This window comes from Balaenoptera physalus (genome assembly GCF_965194825.1).
Source record: "Balaenoptera physalus genome assembly, chromosome: X".
Taxonomy (NCBI): Eukaryota; Metazoa; Chordata; class Mammalia; order Artiodactyla; family Balaenopteridae; genus Balaenoptera; species Balaenoptera physalus.
In genome coordinates, this window is record NC_138903.1 from 94929681 (window position 1) to 94951344 (window position 21664).

At 37.0% G+C, this 21664-nt stretch overlaps 2 protein-coding genes across 7 annotated transcripts in view; both read right to left on the reverse strand.

Moving 5' to 3' along the window:
• Positions 1-4656, reverse strand: part of RBM41 (RNA binding motif protein 41) — a 67410-nt gene extending 62754 nt beyond the window's left edge. For 3 of the 4 annotated variants that reach the window (XM_082447644.1, XM_082447642.1, XM_082447641.1), the window contains exon 1: positions 876-4656. In XM_082447644.1, the coding sequence (XP_082303770.1) occupies positions 876-1120 (245 nt within the window). In that variant the 5' untranslated portion in view covers positions 1121-4656. The other variant, XM_082447643.1, reaches the window with a different exon arrangement.
• A 1032-nt stretch (positions 4657-5688) lies between these two features.
• The window catches only part of NUP62CL (nucleoporin 62 C-terminal like), a 77982-nt gene continuing 62006 nt past the window's right edge, over positions 5689-21664 (reverse strand). For all 3 annotated transcript variants that reach the window (XM_082447701.1, XM_082447703.1, XM_082447702.1), the window contains exon 10: positions 5689-6601. In XM_082447701.1, the coding sequence (XP_082303827.1) occupies positions 6510-6601 (92 nt within the window). In that variant the 3' untranslated portion in view covers positions 5689-6509. The remainder of the gene's footprint in view (positions 6602-21664) is intronic.

A 21664-nucleotide genomic window follows, 5' to 3' on the forward strand; every position in this document is an offset into this window, starting at 1 on the left:
ATATATAAACATTTTTTAAAAGTCATTTTGAGACAAGGAAAATCAGAAACTTCTTTTGAAAAAGATGCAGAAACTGACGGTGCAGGAGAGCATTATACCAGTAAGAATTTAAATGCACCGCTCTATTCCAGAGTGATTATTCTACTTGCAGAATGAATACAGAACTAATTTAATGAGGATCCTTTCAAAAGGCTTTGTGTACTGTCAATAATTGTAAGCTCAGGCTTTCAACAAAGACCAGCCACGTTAAAGCTGCCATTTCCTGCAGAACCAGTAGGGGGAACTGCTCGCAGCGGTGCCTTTCTTTTCTTACAATACATGGAACCGGTTTGGCACCCTGCTTCTAAATTTGTAAAAACAAAGTATCACTTGTTTACTTTAAGACCTGAAAATGCTACATGGTCTCTGAGCCCGAGAAAGTCCTCTTTAACACACAAACACTGCGAATAAACGCGCCTACCCTGGGCCCCTTTCTGAGAACGGGGTGGAGGTAGGGCGGGACAGGGAGGAGCTGGCCCGCGTTTCTCCGGCGCAGGCCGGTTTCATCAATCGGCCAAGACCCTTTTACCTGGGTGGGTCCGTCTGAAATAGGAAGGAGCCACAGCATCTGTCCCGGGGCCGGCGCCGTTGCCTAGGTGCCTGTGCCGGGAGGGCATGCCTACGGGGACCGGCAGCAGCGGCGGCCCTTCCTGAACTTCGCCCTACAGGCCTGTCCAGCCCGTCTCCCCTTTTCCCTCCTCCTTTGTCTTCCCGCTCACACGAAACCGCGTCCCCAGAACGTGACATAACCCAAACCCAAAGTAACAAAAGCCACTTGAAGAGTTAAAAGATAGAACAAAGCTCCCTTCGCTGTCTGCTCTCAGACAAGCCCTTACCTCTTCATGTTTCCACAGGCCCCTAGCTCTAACTTGGGTAAATAGGCCGCGGACTTCAAGTCCCAGAACTCTGCGCGGCCGACTCTAAGGGGATTGTGGTGGAGCGCAGGACTCTGGGAATTGTAGTCTCGCAGAGCTAGGAACCCAGAGTACGTACTGAGCAACCGGTATATTGTAAATTGTTCAAGTATTTCTCTTGGATTTCTTGTATAGGTTAAAGGTAACATCCAAAATATCCAGCTCATAAACCTAGGAGTCGCCTTTGACTTCTTGACTCTCTCATCCAGTATCACCAAATCCTGGCCCCTCTAATTTCCCTTGAATGTGTCCCTATCAAACCTGCTTCTGTTTTCAAGGGCTTCTTATCCCGAATCCCACCTACCTGCTGTTTCCAGTCGAGCCTCTGGTTCATCCTCTGCAGTGATCAGACTCAAGTTTGACCACATCACTAGCACAAATGGTTCTCCTCTGTCTCTAACAGAGGCTAAGACATTGTACTTCCTATCCTGAGAATCAGAAACCCACGTGTATTCAGGCCCATGAATGTTTTTATTGATAATTACGATGAATCATGAGAGTGGTAGAACACAGTGGTTAAGAGAATGGGCTCCTAGTTCCCGGAAATGGAAATACAAATGTCCTTAAGTACATGAAAAGAAAGATGTTTAATCTCACAAGTGAGATGTAAATTTCAAAGTACACTGACTATAAAATACCTGATGTGTACTCCTCAAAACTGTCAAGGTCATCAAAAACATGGAAAGTCTGAGCATCTGTCACAACCAAAAGAATCAAAGGAGACATGATGACCAAATGTAATGTGGGATCCTGGGACAGAAAAGGGCTCTAGGTAAAAAATATAGAAATATCAATAAACTATGCACTTTAGTTAATAATAAGGTTCATTAGCTGTGACAAATATACCAGAGTTATTTAAGATGTTAACACTAAATAAAACTGAGTGGAGGAATACAGAACTCTGTACTATGCAACTTTTCTGTAAATCTAAAACTTCTCTTAAAAAATAAAGTTTATTTTCTAAAAGTACATTAACATTTTTCACCCACCAGATTAGTAAAGATCTACAAGTTTGAGAACACACTTGTTTTGTTGAGATTGAGGGGAAACAGGCATTCTCAATACACTGCTGGTAGAAACATAAATTGGTACCTCTGTGGAAGGCAACTTGAGGATACAATTTAAATCATAAATGCACATTTCCTTTAAAGCAACAATTCAACTTATCCTCAATACTATGTGTCCTCAAGAAATTAATTGTATGTGTACATATATAATTATAGGTTATACAATTTTATAAACTATATATATTATAAAATTTTGTATATATATAAAATTAGTCATGCAACCTTGTTTATAATAACAAAATATTGGAAACAACTTAAATATCCATGAATGTTATACATCCATTCAATGGAAAACTATGCAGCAGTCCCAAAGACGACAAAGTTCTCTATGGACTGCTACTGAACAATCTCTAAAATATATTTAGTGCAAAAGCAAGGTACAGCACGATGTGTATAGTGTGCTTCCATTTTAGTTTTTAAAAAAGAAGGAATATATGTATGTGTTTGCTTGTATATGCAATAAAATACCTCTGGGAAAACATAAGACAGTGATAAGTAAATGATTCTGGGTTAAGGGAACTGGATGGTGAGGGATAAAACTTTTCACTTTATCTTCTTGAATTTTGAACCACATGATTATATTACCTAGTCAATATATTTTTTAATTAAAGAGAACCCTTCTTATACCACAAAGAGCCAAAGAAGAAAAGGATCATGGGTTTGGGGGGGGTCACACTGCTTGGATTCTCAGTTCCCACAGTTATTGACAATATAACATAGTAGGCAATCTGGACTTGAACTTTTGTTTGGCAAGTTACAAGACTATGTAAGTTTCATTAAGTTTCTTTAACTGGTCTAGGCCAGTTTCCTCATCTGTAAAATGGCGATAATTCTTCAGAATAGGGTGACTATAAAGTACTATACAAAAGAATGGTTTTAAAATCACTTGCAGCGTGGTCATCTATGAGCAAATATTCCAAGTTTATCCAGTAGGTTCAGACTTATTCAAACTGTCTGTATTGCCACACTCAAGTTAGAGGATAAGACCAAAGAGCAGCTACTGGAAGACATTATACTTCCTATCCTGAGAATTTCTAACAGATGAGAATGTCATGGAAAGTACTAGAGTTATCCAAGACCTAGCATATGCAAATGACTGTGCTCTTGAAGCACACAGGTGAATGAATGCAGCTCTAACATGCACCATTTTGTGGTTTTGGCACAGAACAGGGATGGAATCTAAGCAAAAACAAAGTGTGGGTCATAACATAACCCGCATTAAGTAAATCCTATATGGTGGTGGGCTGAATTCTGCTGCTCAACCAAACTGTCCAATTGACACATTGATCAACAAGGAAATGGAAGAATACACCAAAGTTGCTAGTGTGTCTGTCCCCTGGGAAGGCAGCAAAGGGTGGAACAGATTACTACACTGACCACCACACCAGACTTGTATACAACTTCCTATAAAACATACATTCTATTGGTACTGAAGTGATACACACTACATTACAAATCCACTAGGTGGGATGAGTGGAGAATGAATGGCTAAAAAGACATACATGGGGTGGAATTACAACTACAAAGCAAGGTCATAAGGAAGTACTCTATGTACCTGTGTATAACTGTAGCCAGTCCAAGTGGTAGGTACCAAGGGACAAACATTCAGAAAATTGCACTAGAAGGAAAACCAGGCTATTTCTAGCTCTGCCAAATTTATTACCTGTGGAATAATAGCTATTCCATTTCCCCACAGCATCCCCTCCCCACTTCAAAAGGATATCAGACAGTATATTAAAAGCTTTGAGATTTCTAGATGTTATTCATGGGCACAGAGATCTTAGCACGAGGTAATTTCACAATTTCAACCCCAGAAGAGTTTATGACAAACTGAAAAATATGCCTCATTTGTCTTTCTGACAATTTAACAAGGTTAGTTTAAGCCAGAAGTTCCTCCTTAACATAGACATATTTTCAGGCTTTGTCCTTTTTAGGTGCTTTGTTCACAGCACACTTCTGATGAATACATTATGAAGCAATTATAATTTCCAGATATGAAAGAAGACGCTAAAACCAAAAATCTTCTCTTGAAGAGGGATAGCATCACTCATCTAATACTAAGAGTAAACAACTGTGCATGTCTTTCAAATCCTCCAAATGAGATAGCATAAATGTTGTCTTTTTCAGAGGACAAAAAAAGTAGATAAGCACTGGGAAAGTGTCAGCACGACAAATTTAAGAATTCTCCTTCAGCTAATATCTTAGCTGGTCTTTACCAATGGCTGTGGGGGAAAGGGGTCTCAAGATTCCAGTACCTAACATAAATGTAGCCTTAAAATTACTGGCAAGAATAGGTTATTTCTGATCTTTTAATTAATATCTGTTCAACAATGCCATGTGTTTTAGACACATGTTAGAACCAGAGTCAGAAGGAACCTTAAAAACGATTTAGTCCAAGGCTCCAAACAGTACACTGAGATCTACCAGTAAACCCACAGTATTACTGCATTGATCTGGAAGCCACTTGCCATTCATATGCCTCTTTTTTTTTTTTAGCCTTTTTTTTAAAACATCTTTATTGGAGTATAATTGCTTTACAATGGTGTGTTAGTTTCAGCTTTATAACAAAGTGAATCAGCTATACATATACATATATCCCCATATCTATCTCTTCTCCCTTGTATCTCCCTCCCTCCCACCCTCTAGGTGGTCACAAAGCACGGAGCTGATCTCCCTGTGCTATGCAGCTGCTTCCCACTAGCTATCGGTTTTACATTTGGTAGTGTATATATGTCCATGCCACTCTCTCACTTTGTACCAGCTTACCCTTCCCCCTCCCCATGTCCTCAAGTCCATTCTCTAGTAGGTCTGCGTCTTTATTCCCATCCTGCCCCTAGGTTCTTCATAACCATTTTTTTTTTTTTAGATTCCATATATATGTGTTAGCATACAGTATTTGTTCTTCTCTTTCTGACTTACTTCACTCTGTATCACGTGCCTCTTTTATGTCCTGGAAAAAAAATATTAGAACTGCCAATGCAAAGTCAACAGGAGTACTGTAGCCTCCTCTTTCTTTATTTTACTGAGGAAGTTTACAGTAAGCAAGTACTGGTAGTGAAAAGACATAAAGGAGTCAAAAAACTTGTGAGAAATGAAAACTAGTTTCTTCCAGTTGGGAAAACCTTCATATGGTCCAACTCTTTCATGTTATAGACAAAAGATAATGCTCCAAATGAAATTATCTGTCCAGTTAATTAAGCAGGGACAAGAATAAATCCAGTATTTCCTTCTATATACTATGTTCTCTTTACTGAATGTGGAACTTAACGTATTCACAGACTATAAGAGTTGAACTGCCAAAAACAATAGGGAAAATGTCTTTATCTACGATAATAATATTGTATTCAAACACTAAAGATTACTCAAGATAATACTCAAAAGCTATTTATCTACAGAAATCATCCATAAAGTTAAATGGTCTCTGTAATTTTGAGAGGTAATGAAAACTTACCCGATTAGAAGCTGCTAGTTTGAGAAGTGTGGGTAGGAAAAAAAGAGGCCATGTAAGTTCTGATATTTGGTTTACTCATAAGGTGATGTAAATCACTAATACTCATTTCAAAAATATTTTCTTTCCATAATATGTACCCTTCAGGATGGTCATGTTCAGTCAGTACAACAGAAGTTCAGCTCAGGAATTACAGGCAATTAAGCTTTAGTCACTCAAAAACTTTTAAGTTGTTTATTTTAGTGTTATACTTTTATTTTTCAGAGCATTGCCTTTATTTATGACTTAGGTAAAGCATGAAACACAAGAAATCAGACTGTTTCCGAACTAAGAACAACGCTTTTTCTTGAAAAACAAATAAACAAATATACAACTATAAATCATATGCTAAAACCAAGTAAAACACCAGATTATCTGTACATCAAAATAAATGAATTGCCTGAACCATACCCTTTTTAAAATAACCTAAATCAAGTCCCAAATCCATCCTAACTCTTCCTCCCTTCTCTGAATTTCTACAGCATACTTTCTGTACTTCATAACACACTTCCTTGTATTGTCTATACTGTTTTTTTATACAGACAGGCATTAAGTATATCTCAAAGTAGACAGTAAGTTCTTTTGAGGAGAGAGACTTCACAGTAGCTAACACTATACGTTGAATGTTAACAGGCACCCAGTAAAGACTGGTTGACATCTATTTTTTGGCAAACATTTCTTTATGATCTGGTTGCAGTGAAAAGGACAATGCGTGCTGGCAGTAAGATATGGAATCTAGCAGAGTAAGCCATGAATTGCACACACAGAGTCAAATAGGTTGCTCTCTAGACAGAAGAGCTGATATAGTTTTGATTTGCTAATACTAAAAGCCAAACTACAGTATCATTCCCAACAGCACAATATTTAAGTGGGGGAAAAAATACATGCAGCCTTTATTGCCACCAAAGATTAAATATTAACTGTAAATACTACTCTAACAAACACCATCAAACTTGGTAGGTAATGTATAATCCAAAAACAGCATGCTGAAGATAGGGTCATTCAATCAAAAGCAATCCTGACATTGTATTCCTGCTCCTTGTAACGACGATGCTGGAAAACTTGTACCTCTTCTACCTTCCTTTGCAGCATGTCTATAAGGGGAAAAGGCACACATCATTACTCAGAGGACAAAATATCCCAGGAACGTAACTTACATTCTCCCTTCAAGATATGATTGACAAAACTTTACGTGCCAATTATTTTTTTTTTTTTTGGCCACACCGTGCACCTTGTGGGATCTTAGTTCCCCGACCAGGGATTGAACCTATGCCCCCTGCAGTGGAAGTGCGGAGTCTTAACCACTGGACAGCCAGGGGAGTCCCATACATGTCAATTTTAATAGCTTTAAGTATTAGAAAATACAGAGGAAGAGAAAAACATGCCTCTGTCTGGTTGGAAACTATTGCACAAGACTGTTCTTGATTTGCTCTCCCTAGCTTTCAGGGAAGTAACAGTCTACCTGACATTTGTATTTTGTTGAAGAGAAGTGTTAACTGCTTTTTACTCATTACAGCCTAAAAGTGTCATACAGGATGGTCATGAAATTGAATGTGTAGATTTTGGTAGGTCTTTGCTGCCTATAAGAAAATTAGTACACTGAATATTTTCACATTTCAGTTCCTTTCTAATGATTTATTTAACTTGGTGGTCCTTAATTTGCTCAGGGGCAGAACAACACAAAATACCATTAGTTTCACCATATAGAACAGTAACTTTCTGCAGTAAAAATAAGCTGTTGGGCTTCCCTGGTGGCGCAGTGGTTGAGAATCTGCCTGCCAATGCAGGGAACACGGGTTCGAGCCCTGGTCTGGGAAGATCCCACATGCCGCGGAGCAACTGGGCCCGTGAGCCACAATTGCTGAGCCTGCGCGTCTGGAGCCTGTGCTCCGCAACAAGAGAGGCCGCGACAGTGAGAGGCCCGCGCACCGCGATGAAGAGTGGCCCCCGCTTGCCACAACTAGAGAAAGCCCTCGCACAGAAACGAAGGCCCAACACAGCCATAAATAAATAAATAAATAAATAAATAAATAAAAATTAAAACAAACAAACAAACAAAAAAACTCCTCACTACCCGCTCCGGGGTGGGGCACACAGAAAAAAAAAAAAAAAAAAAAAAAAAAAAAAAAATAAGCTGTTGAAGTAAGTGTGATAATCTGAGTTTTTCTGTTAATGTGCACAAATAAATTTGGTCATTTGTTTTAGTATTCACTAATGCTCACTGGTTGATAAGCAATAACTGGTGCCAAAAATGTAAGGAAAACTTTACAAGAGAAAAACTAAAAAATGTGGGACAATATACTTTAATTTTCTTCAGCCAATTGGAAAAGAACCAATGTTTTGCAGTTTTTGAAGTATAATACCTCATTCTATCTTATGACATATAGGCATTCCGTAAGATCACACCTTTTAAGAACAAGTGATTTAAATGATGGTTGTCTACTGAAAGGCTAGGAGAACAGTGTGGGAAAACACATCTCCTTTCTGGTGTAATAACTAACTGCAGGGACCAATTTTTTCCCCCTGAATAACATTTTTCAATGTGACAGAAACACAAATGAGCACTACAACAAGCCATTAACTTGAGGCCAGAAGTGTCAACATAAGCACAGACTACTTAATTTGCTGATTGATACATATTAAATGCAAAAGAGTACTTTTATAAACATTTTTAAAAATCAATGAAATGTCGAGAAACACAAGTCAGCATTATTAAGAGAGGCTTACCATAAATATTTTGTCATGGCTTCAAATTGAATTCTCAAGACTATCTCTGTATTAACATACTTTACATTTTTCAGGAGTTTCATTCCTTAAGGGCAAAAACTGCACCTAGGCACTTAACTGCCCAGAGTTCTGGTCCCATGATATGCGTCAGTGACTGTCCCTGCAGGCCTATTAAATTATATATCATACTAGAAGTAAAATGCTAGTAATAGTCAAAATTTGATGAGAAATATGCCATATACATTTGACATTATTAAAAAAGCAATTGTACTGAACAATATGAAAGTGAAATTAATAAAACAACTCCATTCACAGTAGCATAAAAAAGAATTAAAACACTCAGGAATAAACTTAGCAAATGAACTATAAGACTTGTACACTGGAAACTATAAATCATTGCTAAGAGAAACTTAAGAAGATCTAAAAAAATGAAGAGATATTCCATGTTCATGGATTGAAAGACTCAATAGTGTTAAGATGTCAATTCTCCACAAATTGATCTACAAATTCAATGCAGTGCCTATGAAAATTCCAGAAGGCTACTTCTGTAGAAATAGACAAGCTTTAAAATTTACATGGAAAGACAAAGGACCCATAATAGCCAAAGCAATCTGAAAAATAATAATAAATTGCAGGAATTACACCACCCAATTTTAAAACATACTACAAAGCTATAGTAATCGAGACAGCATGGTATTAGCATAGGATAGCCATAGAGATCAATGGAACAGAAATGAAGTCCAGAAATAAAACCTTATATTTATGGTCAATTCATTTTTAACAAAGGTGCCAAGACAATACAATGGGGGGAAGCATAGTCTTTTTCAGCAAATAATACAGGGACAACTGCATATCTACATGGAACTGAAGTTGACCCCCTACCTCTAACTATGAACAAAAATCAACTCAAACCTCTGTAATAACCTATATGGGAAAGAATCTGAAAAAGAATAGATATATGTATGTGTATAACTAAATCACTTTGCTGTACACCTGAAACTAACACAACATTGTAAATAAACTATACTCCAATATAAAATAACAATTTTAAAAAATCTCTCAAACACTTAAAAATCCTCAAGAAAATTCTAGCAAACCAACATATAAAAGGAACTAGAAACCAGGGCCAAGTAGAATTTATTCCATAAATGTAAGGTTGAATCAATGTTTAAAAATGTGTCAATGTAATTCACCATATCAACAAGTTAAAGAAGAAAAATCATATGATTATATCAATTGATGTAGAAAAAGCATTTGACAAAATCCATACTCATTAATAATAAAAATTAATGATAAAAAAAGTCAGGAAAAGAGTGGAATTACCTCAAGTTGATAAAAAGCATCTACAAAAAAACCTATACCTAAAATCATACTTCCAGTGAAAGACTAAACTCAGAAGCAAGGCAAAGACGTTTGTTCTCACCTCTCTTATTCAACATGGTCCTGAAGTTCTAGCCAGTGTAATGTGAGAAAAAGACATAAATAGCATACAGATGGGGAAGGAAAAAATAAAATCGTCCCTTTTTGCAGATGATGTAACTACCTATGTAGAAAATCCCGAGGAATCAAAAACAAAACAAAACAAAACCCCAAAATACCAAACTCCTAGAAGTGAGTTCAGCAGGCATACAAGATCAACATATAAAAATTGTGTTTTTATGTACTAAAAATGAACATGTGGAAATCAGAATTTAAAACAATATCATTTACAATCACTACAAATAAAATGAAATACTTAGGTATAAGTCGGACAAAACCAAAACATATACATGATGTGGGTGCTGAAAATTACAAAATGCTGATGAAAGAACTCAAAGAAGACCTAAATAAATACTGAGACATACTATGTTCATGGATGAGAAGAATCAACACAGTAAAGATGTCAATTTTCCCCCAAACTGATCTATAAATTTAATGTAATTCCTATCAAATCCCAGCAAATTTTTATGGAAATGCAAAGGAATTAAAATAGCTAAAACAACCTTGATGGAGAAAAATAAAGTGGGAGAAATTACTCTCCAAGATATTAAGGCTTACTATACAGCTACATTGATAAAGAGTGTGGTATTGGTGAAGGGAAAGACATATAGATCTACGGAATAGAGATCCCAGAAAACAATTTGATATCCATAGAGGAAAAAAAAACGTTGATCTAAACTTCACATCTTATACAAAAATTAACTCAAAATGGATCACAGCCTTAAATATAAAATATAAAACAATAAAACTTGTAGGAAAAAACAGAGGAGAAAATTGGGGGTATGTAGGACTACACAAAAAGTTCTTAGACTTCACACCAAAAGCATGATCCATAAAAGGAAAAATTGATAAACTGGACTTAATTTTAAAAACTTTTGTCCTGTGAACAACTCTGCTAAGAAGAGACAAGGTACAGAGTAGGAGAAAATATATGCAAACCACAGAGCTAGCAAAGGACTCGTATCTAGAATATATAATGAACTCTCAAAACAACAGTAAAAAAAAATCCAATTAGATAATGGACAAAAGGCAAGAACTGACATTTCATCAAAGAGGATATACTCATGACAAATAAGCACATGAAAAGATGTTCAACATCATTAGCCATTAGGAAAATGCAAATTAAAACTTCAGTGATCTCACTACACATCTATCAGAATGGTTAAAATGAAAAAAAAAAGTGAAAATACCAAATGTTGAGGACGCAGACAAATTAGATTATTCATACATTGCTGGTGGGTATGTAAAATGGTACAGTCTCTCTGGAAAACAGTGTAACAGTTTTTTAAATAAAAGTAAAGACGCAACTACCATATGACCTAGCAATTGCACTCTTGGGCATGTATCCAAGAGAAATGAAAACTTATGTTCACACAAGACTCTGTACATAAACATTCATAGAAGCTTTACTCATAAGTAGCCAAAAGCTGGAAACACCTAAGATGTACTACAACAACAGGTAAATGTGTAAACAGACTGTAGTACATCTAAACCATGGAAAACTACTCAGCAACAAAAAGGATCAAACCACTGATACACATAGCAATTTAGATGAATCTCTGGGGAATTATGCTAAGTGAAAAAAAGCCAACCCCTAAAGGATACATGCTATATGATTTCATCTTATATAGTATTTTGAAATGATAAAATTTTAGAAAGGGAGAATAGATTAGTGGTTGCCAAGAATTAGGGGGCAGGGAGTAGGGGGGATATGGTAGGAGGGAGGTGGATGTGGCAATAAAAGGGGAATATGAGGAATTCTTGTAGTAATGGAACTATTCTGTATTTTTACTATGGTTGTGGATATACAAACCTACACATGTGATAAAATTGTATATGACTAAACACACACACACAAGTAAAACTGTAGAAATCTGAACAAGACAAATTTTATCAATGTTAATACCCCAGTTGCAATACAGTACTACAGTTTTGTAAGATGCTATCACTGGGGAGAACTAGGTAAACTATCAATAGGGACTCTATATTATTTCTTCAGGACCTATATTATTCCTTACACTAAATGTGAATCCACAATTACCTCAATAAAAATTTCAATTAGTGTAAAAAACTAACCCACACAAATAAGGTTTTGATTCCCAATTTCTTGTAGAAGTGCCTGCTGAGTAGGCACATAATATGACCTCCAATTTATGTGAGGCAAGAGTTTTAACATTTATTCTCACTGCTTAATATGGTTGGCCATCTTTTCAGCTTCCAATATGGGTTTCCTCATTGTTGCATGCCTGCTAAGCCAAAGACAGATTTTAAGGTTTTAGTTGCTGTAGAATATACTTCAGTATTAGGTTAGACTGCTGTTTAAAAGCAACCCTGAAATCTCAGGAGTTTAACCTAATTAAGGTTTATTTCTCATTCAAAAAGGGGAAGAAGGAGGTAGGAAGGGGGAGAGAGGGGAAGGGAGGGAGGAAGAAAGGAAGAGAGGGAAGGAGGGGGAAAAAGAGAGAAAGAGAGAGAACACTGTTCTCCCACTTGTCATAGGTAATTTTAAGAAGATTCCCAGGTTACTGAAACTAAAGTAACACTCAGAATAAATATACTTGAATTCTTACTGCTAACTGTGATCTGATGGGAAGAACAGTGTTTCTAAAAACATACGAAGCTCTCCACTCTGCCATGAGAATTCTCATCCTGATCTCACCACTGATACATTAAGGTGGTGATGGGGAAGACCTTCAAGATGGTGGAAGAGTAAGACGTGGAGATCACCTTCCTCCCCACAAATACATCAAAAATACATCTACATGTGGAACAATGCCTACAGAACACCTACTGAACATTGGCAGAAGACCTCAGACTTCCCAAAAGGCAAGAAAATTCCCACGTACCTGGCCACACGGCTGACAGGGTCTTGGTGCTCTGGCCTGGTGTCAGGCCTGAGCCTCTGAGGTGGGAGAGCTGAGTTCAGGACATTGGACCATCAGAGACCTCCTGGCCCCACGTAATATCATTCAGCAAGAGCTCTCCCAGAGAACTCCACTTCAATGCTAAGACCCAGCTCCACCCAACAGCCAGCAAGCTCCAGTGCTGGATGCCCCATGCCAAACAACTAGCAAGAGAGGAACACAACCACACCCATTAGCAGAGAGGATGCCTAAAATCATACTAAGTTCACAGACACCCCAAAAGCACACCACAGGATGCAGCCCTGCCCACCAGAAAGACAAGATCCAGCGTCATCCACCAGAACACAGGCACCAGTCCCCTCCACCAGGAAGCCTACACAACCCACTGAACCAACCTTACCCACTGGGGACAGACACCAAAAACAAAAGGAAATACGAACCTGCACCCTGCGAAAAGGAGACCCCCAAACACAGAAAGATAAGCAAAATGAGAAGACAGAGAAGTATGCAGCAGATGAGGGAGCAAGGTAAAAACCCACCAGACCAAACAAATGAAGAGGAAATAGGCAGTCTACCTGAAAAAGAATTCAGAGTAATGACAGTAAAGATGATCCAAAATCTTGGAAATAGAATGGAGAAAATACAAGAAACATTTAACAAGGACCTAGAATAACTAAAGAGCAAACAAACAAGGATGAACAACACAATAAATGAAATTAAAAATTCTCTAGAAGGAATCAATAGCAGAATAACTGAGGCAGAAGAACAGATATGTGACCAGGAAGAAAAATAGTGGAAATAACTACCGCAGAGCCGAATAAAGAAAAAAGAATGAAAAAGAATTGAGGGCACTCTCTGAGACCTCTGGGACAGCATTAAATGCACCAATATTCGAATTATAGGGGTCCCAGAAGAAGAAGAGAAAAAGAAAGGGTCTGAGAAAGTATTTGAAGAGATTATAGTTGAAAACTTCCTTAATATGGGAAAGGAAATAGTCAATCAAGTCCAGGAAGTGCAGAGAGTCCCAAACAGGATAAATCCAAGGAGAAACACACCAAGACACATATTAATCAAAAATCAAACCATCAAAAATTAAATACAAAGAAAAAATATTAAAAGCAGCAAGGGAAGAGCAACAAATAACATACAACTGAATCCCCATAAGGTTAACAGCTCAGCAGAAACTCTGCAAGCCAGAAGGGAGTGGCAGGACATATTTAAAGTGATGAAAGGGAAAAACCCACAAGCAAGATTACTCTACCCAGCAAGGATCTCATTCATATTCGACGGAGAAATTAAAACCTTTACAGACAAGCAAAAGCTAAGAGAATTCAGCACCACCAAACCAGCTTTACAACAAATGCTAAAGGAACTTCTCTAGGCAGGAAACACAAGAGAAGGAAAAGACCTACAGTAACAAACCCAAAACAATTAATAAGTGGTAATAGGAACATACATATCGATAATTACCTTAAAAGTAAATGGATTAAATGCTCCAACCAAAAGACATAGACTGGCTGAATGGATACAACAACAAGACCCGTATATATGCTGTCTACAAGAGACCCACTTCAGACTTAGGGACACAGACAGACTGAAAGTGAGGGGATGGAAAGAGATATTCCATGCAAATGGAAATCAAAAGGAAGCTAGGGTAGCAATTTTCATATCAGACAAAATAGACTTTAAAATAAAGACTATTACAAGAGATAAAGAAGGACACTACATAATGATCAAAGGATCAATCCAAGAAGAAGATAGAACAATTGTAAATATTTATGCACCCAGCATAGGAGCACCTCAATATATAAGGCAAATGCTAAGAGCCTTAAAAGGGGAAATCGACAGTAAAACAATCATAGTAGGGGACTTTAACACCCCACTTTCACCAATGGACAGATCAACCAAAATGAAAATAAATAAGGAAACACAAACTTTAAATGATACATTAAACAGGATGGACTTAATTGATATTTATAGCACATGCCATCCAAAAACAACAGAATATACTTTCTTATAAAGTGCTCATAGAACATTCTCCAGGATAGATCATATCTTGGGTCATAAATCAAGCCCTAGAAAATTTAAGAAAATTGAAATCATATCAAGTATCTTTCTGACCACAATGCTATGAGACTAGATATCAATTATAGGGAAAAAAATTTAAAAAATACAAACACATGGAGGCTAAACAATAAGCTACTAAATAGCCAAGAGATCACTGAAGAAATCAAAGAGGAAATTAAAAAATACCTAGAAACAAATGACAATGAAAACATGATGACACAAAACCTATGGGATGCAGCAAAAGCAATTCTAAGAGGGAAGTTTATAGCAATACAATCCTACCTCAAGAAACAAGAAACATCTCAAATAAACAACTTAACCTTACATCTAAAGCAATCAGAGAAAGAAGAACGAAAAAAAACCCAAAGTTAGCAGAAGGAAAGAAATCATAAAGATCAGCTCAGAAAAAAATGAAAAAGAAATGAAGGAAACAATAGCAAAGATCAATAAAACTAAAGCTGGTTCTCTGAGAAGATAAACAAAATTGATAAATCATTAGCCAGACTCATTAAGAAAAAAAGGGAGAAGACTCAAATCAGTAGAATTAGAAATGAAAAAGGAGAAGTAACAACGGACACTGCAGAAATACAAAGGACCATGAGAGATTACTACAAGCAACTCTATGCCAATAAAATGGACAACCTGGAAGAAATGGACAAATTCTTAGAAAAGAACAACCTTCCGAAGCTGAACCAGGAAAAAATAGAAAATATAAACAGACCAACCACAAGCACTGAAATTGAGACTGTGATTAAAAATATTCCAACAAACAAAAGCCCAGGATCAGATGGCTTCATAGGTGAATTCTACCAAATATTTAGAGAAGAGCTAACACCTATCCTTCTCAAACTCTTCCAAAATATAGCAGAGGAAGGAACACTCCCAAACACATTCTACGAGGCCACCATCACCCTGATACCAAAACCAGAAAAGATGTCACAAAGAAAGAAAACTACAGGCCAATATCACTGATGAACACAGATGCCATAATCCTCAACAAAATACTAGCAAACAGAATCCAACAGCACATTAAAAGGATCATACACCATGATCAAGCGGGGTTTACCCCAGGAATGCAAGGATTCTTCAATATATGCAAGTCAATCAATGTGATACACCATATTAACAAATTGAAGGGTAAAAACCATATGATAATCTCTATAGATGCAGAAAAACCTTTCGACAAAATTCAACACCCATTCATGATAAAATCTCTCCAGAAAGTAGGCATAGAGGGAACTTACCTCAACATAATAAAGGCCATATATGACAAACCCACAGCCAACATCGTTCTCAGTGGTGAAAAACTGAAACCATTTCCACTAAGATCAGGAACAAGACAAGGTTGCCCACTCTCACCACTATTACTCAACACAGTTTTGGAAGTTTTAAAAGAAAAAGAAATAAAAGGAATGCAAATTGGAAAAGAAGAGGTAAAACTGTCACTGTTTGCAGATGACGTGATACTATTTAGAGAGAATCCTAGAGCTGCTACCAGAAAACTACGAGAGCTAATCAATGAATTTGGTAAAGTAGCAGGATACAAAATTAATGCACAGAAATCTCTTCCATTCCTATACACTAATGATGAAAAATCTGAAAGAGAAATTAAGGAAACATTCCCATTTACCATTGCAACAAAAAGAATAAAATACCTAGGAATAAACCACCCTAAGGAGACAAAAGCCCTGGATGCAGAAAACTATAAGACACTGATGAAAGAAATTAAAGATGATACAAACAGATGGAGAGATATACCATGTTCTTGGATTGGAAGAATCAATATTGTGAAAATGACTATACCACCCAAAGCAATCTACAGATTCAGTGCAATCCCTATCAAACTACCAATGGCATTTTTCACAGAACTAGAAGAAAAAATTTTACAATTTGTATGGAAACACAGAAGACCCCGAATAGCCAAAGCAATCTTGAGAAAGAAAAATGGAGCTGGAGGAATCAGACTCCTGGACTTCAGACTATACTACAAAGCTACAGTCATCAAGACAGTTTGGTACTGGCACAGAAACAGAAATATAGATCAATGGGACAGGATAGAAAGTCCAGAGATAAACCCACGCACCTATGGTCACCTTATTTTTGATAAAGGAGGCAAGAATATACAATGGAGAAAAGACAGCCCCTTCAATAAGTGGTGTTGGGAAAACTGGACAACTACATGTAGAAGAATGAATTTAGAACACTTCCTCACACCATACACAAAAATAAACTGAAAATGACAGATGGCCAAGAAGCACATGAAAAGATGCTCAACATCACTAATTATTAGAGAAATGCAAATCAAAGCTACAATGAGGTACCACCTCACACCAGTTAGAATGGACATCATCAGAAAATCTACAAAACAACAAATGCTGGAGAGGGTGTGGAGAAAAGGGAACCCTCTTGCACTGTTGGTGGGAATGTAAATTGATACAGCCACTATGGGGAACAATATGGAGGTTCCTTAAAAAACTAAAAATAGAATTACCATATGATCCAGAAATCCCACTACTGGGCATATACCCAGAGAAAACCGTAATTCAAAAAGACACATGCACCCCAATGTTCATTGCAGCACTATTTACAATAGCCAGGTCATGGAAGCAACCTAAATGCCCAGCGAAAGATCAATGGATAAAGAAGTTGTGGTACATACATACAATGGAATGTTACTCAGCCATAAAAAGAAACGAAATTGAGTCATTTGTTGAGACGTGGATGGATCTAGAGACTGTCATACAGATTGAAGTAAGTCAGAAAGAGAAAAACAAATATCATATATTGACGCATGTATGTAGAACCTAGAAAAATGGTACAGATGAACCGGTTTGCAGGGCAGAAGTTGAGACACAGATGTAGAGAATAAACGTATGGACACCAAGGGGGGGAAACCGCGGTGGGGTGGGGATGGTGGTGTGCTGAATTGGGCGATTGGGATTGACATGTATACACTGATGTGTATAAAATTGATGACTGATTAAAAAAATAAAAATAAAAAATAAACTTAAAATTGATTAAAGACCTAAATGTAAGGCCAGACACTATAAAACTGTTAGAGGAAAACAGGAAGAATACTCTTTGACATAAATCACAGCAAGATCCTTTTTGACCCACCCCCTAGAGAAATGGAAATATAAACAAATGGGACCTAATGAAACTTCAAAACTTTTGCAGAGCAAAGGAAACCATAAACAAGACGAAAAGACAACCCTCAGAATGGGAGAAAATATTTGCAAATGAAGCCACTGACAAAGGATTAATCTCCAAAATATACAAGCAGCTCATGCAGCTCAAAATCAAAAAAACAAACAACCCAACCCCAAAATGGGCAGAGGATCTAAACAGACATTTCTCCGAAGAAGATACACAGATTGCTAACAAACACATGAAAGGATGCTCAACATTACTAATCATTAGAGAAATGCAAATCAAAACTACAATGAGGTATCACCTCACACCAGTCAGAATAGTCATCATCAAAAAAATCTACAAACAATAAATGCTGGAGAGGGTGTGAAGAAAAGGGAACCCTCTTGCACTGTTCGTGGGAATGTAAATTGATACAGCCACTATGGAGAACAGTATAGAGGTTCCTTAAAAAACTAAAAATAGAACTACCATATGACCCAGCAATCCCACTACTGGGCATATACCTTGAGAAAACCATAATTTAAAAAGAGTCATGCACCCCAATGTTCACTGCAGCACTATTTACAATAGCCAGGACATGGAAGCAACCTAAGTGTCCATCGACAGATGAATGGATAAAGAACATGTGGCACATATATGCAATGGAATATTACTCAGCCATAAAAAGAAATGAAATTGAGTTATTTGTAGTGAGGTGGATGGACCTAGAGTCTGTCATACAGAGTGAAGTAAGTCAGAAAGAGAAAAACAAATACCATATCCTAACACATATATATGGAATCTAAAAAAAAAATGGTTCTGATGAACTTAGGGGCAGGACAGGAATAAAGATGCAGACGTAGAGAATGGACTTGAGAACATGGGGAGGGGAAAGGGTAAGCTGGGACGAAGTGAGAGAGTGGCATGGACATATATACACTGCCAAATGTAAAATAGGTAGCTAGTGGGAAGCAGCCGCATAGCACAGGGAGATCAGCTTGGTGCTTTGTGACCACCTAGAGGGGTAGGATAGGGAGGGTCGGAGGGAGATGCAAGAGGGAGGAGATATGGTGATATATGTATACATATAGCTGATTCACTTTGTTATACAGCAGAAACTAACACAACATTGTAAAGCAATTTTACTCCAATAAAGATGTTAAAAAAAAAAGTTGGTGATGACAAGACACTCTGCTTGTATATAGCACTACCCTTCACACAAAATTAATAAGAAATACATTTAAAGGAAAGGAATAAAAATAAAAGATGGTGAAGGTATCGTGAGTTCTTGGAGGCAGGGGCAGGAGGGGGACAAGATAGTAGAATTATTGCATTTGAAGTCGTCCTCAGACAGTCATCCTGTTGAAATGTTACTTACTATTCAAGTCTCATTTCAAATCCTAGCTCTTCTAGGGAATCAACTAAAGATAGGTTTCTCTTTCTTTACTGCTCCCTACACATGCACTTTGAACCTTTTCGAGGCAGAGGTGCATGCCATTGACGTTTACACCTCCTACGCTGATTAACACAGCACTTGGCACATAGTAGGTGCTTTGTATTGAAAGTCACTACTCTCTGGTTTTGACTTGTATCTAAAATAACACTTTCCATTATACAGCACTTGAGTTTTCAAAATGCCTATGCATATTACCTTATTTGATTTCCACAATATCCTAGGATGAAGAGAATAACTAAAAACTCAAGAAGGTTCAGTGGCTTCCCAAAGGCCAAAACTAATGAAAATTGACACTAGGACTCATATCTTTAGACGCCCATCTAAGGGCGCTTTTTCTGTTACAGTGCATCTGTTTGTCAAATGCTGGGAAAATTTTAAATAAAAAGTACTATCTGGCACCACAGCATAACACTGTTTGTTGTCCCTTCAAACACTGAAGTGCTCAAAATAAGACAGGCCTATCTGAATCCCAACTGGGGAGATTTCATTGGTGAAATACTATCAGGCCACTTTATCTATGAGGTAGCCATAGAGCGTGGGCCCCTAAACTGCGTTATAGCAAGGTTTCAGTATATTTATAGTTTTTAGTCACTAACAGGAAGAAAATTGCTTTGGAGAAAAATCTGTATATCTCACAAACAATATAAATTCTGCTATTTGGGAGTGATTTAAATCATGTTACATATAATTCATCTGGGGAGACTCTCCAGTTTGAGGAAATTCACTTGGGCACAAAATGTACATAAGGAGGATTAGTGAGAAATCTAATTTTGCAGATGTATTGAGTGGATTTCAAATCTGGATTTACATGTAGAAAGGAAGTTTGGTAAGAGGAGCTCTGAGAATGTTAACCATCACGCACTCTTTCCTAACAGAAGCTGAAGTCTTGATCATTTTTAATCTCAGTATCCTAATCTAACCTACAAGAAATTCTTTAGAATTAAGGAACAATGGTGTGACAATAAATCTATTTTGTCTGTAAAGAGGAGCAGAGATGAGCAGGTAGCTCATTAAACAATGGAAAGAAATAAAATACCTTTCAGTTAACTGCAATGGGAAGAAGCAAGTAAGTACCTGTCTCTGTTGAGCTTAACAGACCTTTAAAGTGAGTCTTTGTGTTGTTGCCACATCTCTGACAGATCAAGAGCATTTGCCTCTCAGGTATCTAAAGTGGAACATTATACTCCAGAACATAAGAGATGACCTCATCGATCAACCAATGTCACCAAGATTTCCCAAAGAATTTCAGAAAAAGAAGAGGTAAAAGAAACCAGCTCAATCAGTAAATCAGATTCTATTCTAGAAGATGAACTAGGAAGAAGACACTTTGATTGGAATCCAAAGGCATCTTTTGGCATCTCAGCATTAAATACTCTTCAGATATGAGAGGGCTAAAAGTAATTAATAAAAAAAAAATTTTTAAGCATTTCTTATCTGGACCAAAGCTTCTTAAAAAATACAGCATGGTAACTATAGTTAATAATACTGTATTGCATATTTGAAAGTTGCTAAGAGAGTAGATCTTAAAAGTTCTCACTGCAAGAAAAACAATTTTTTTTTTCTATCTGTGTAAGGTGATGGATGTTGACTAGGCTTATTGTGGTGATAGTTTGGCAATATATACAAATATTGAATCATGCTGTGCACCTGAAACTAATATAATGCTATATGTCAAATATAACTCAATTTTTTTAAAAAAGATAACAACATGCCCAGCCCTGAAAAATCTAATTTAAAAGAATCCCTCAAACGATAAATATTAACATTGGGTAAAAATGAAGTATGATTATGACATATCACAAAAAGCTGCTTCTCTAAAATGATCCTGAAGGCGTTTTATGCAAGTTAGTAGAGTCACGCTAGACGACTAAGTATGTTTTATGCCAAAAATAAATAAGATGTTCACAGACCACTGCTAATAGAATTATATTGTAGAAATATCACAAAATTCCTTATGGCATTTTTAGTGACTCTGAAGATTCTTCTCCTTCTGCCATAAATAGCAGTCTAAATGTTGTGAGTAGCTATTAAATAATCATGGGGTTCTAACCCATAGGAGACTGCAATGATTATGGATGAAATAAATTTTAGTCATGAAGCTTTGGGACACTGCATGAAAGAAACAAATGCCATGAAAATACTCAAGGAACTTTCAAATAATGACTTGCATAAGATATTCCACTGCCCATCCCTTTATTATAGTGTTTGATAAATATTAACAGACATGACAAAGTTTGGTATATGAAGAAACAAAAAACGCCTACCCTTCAGTCCTACCTCCCTCCTCTAAAAGAAGTAGCTCCATATATTTAAAATGAATAACAAATTGGCTCAGATTGACTGCCAACTCTGTCATAAGTGGTCCCAGCAGAGCTGGAGTTGCTGCAATTTCAATGACTGCCAACTGAGAAGACAGATGTGTGACTGCAGTG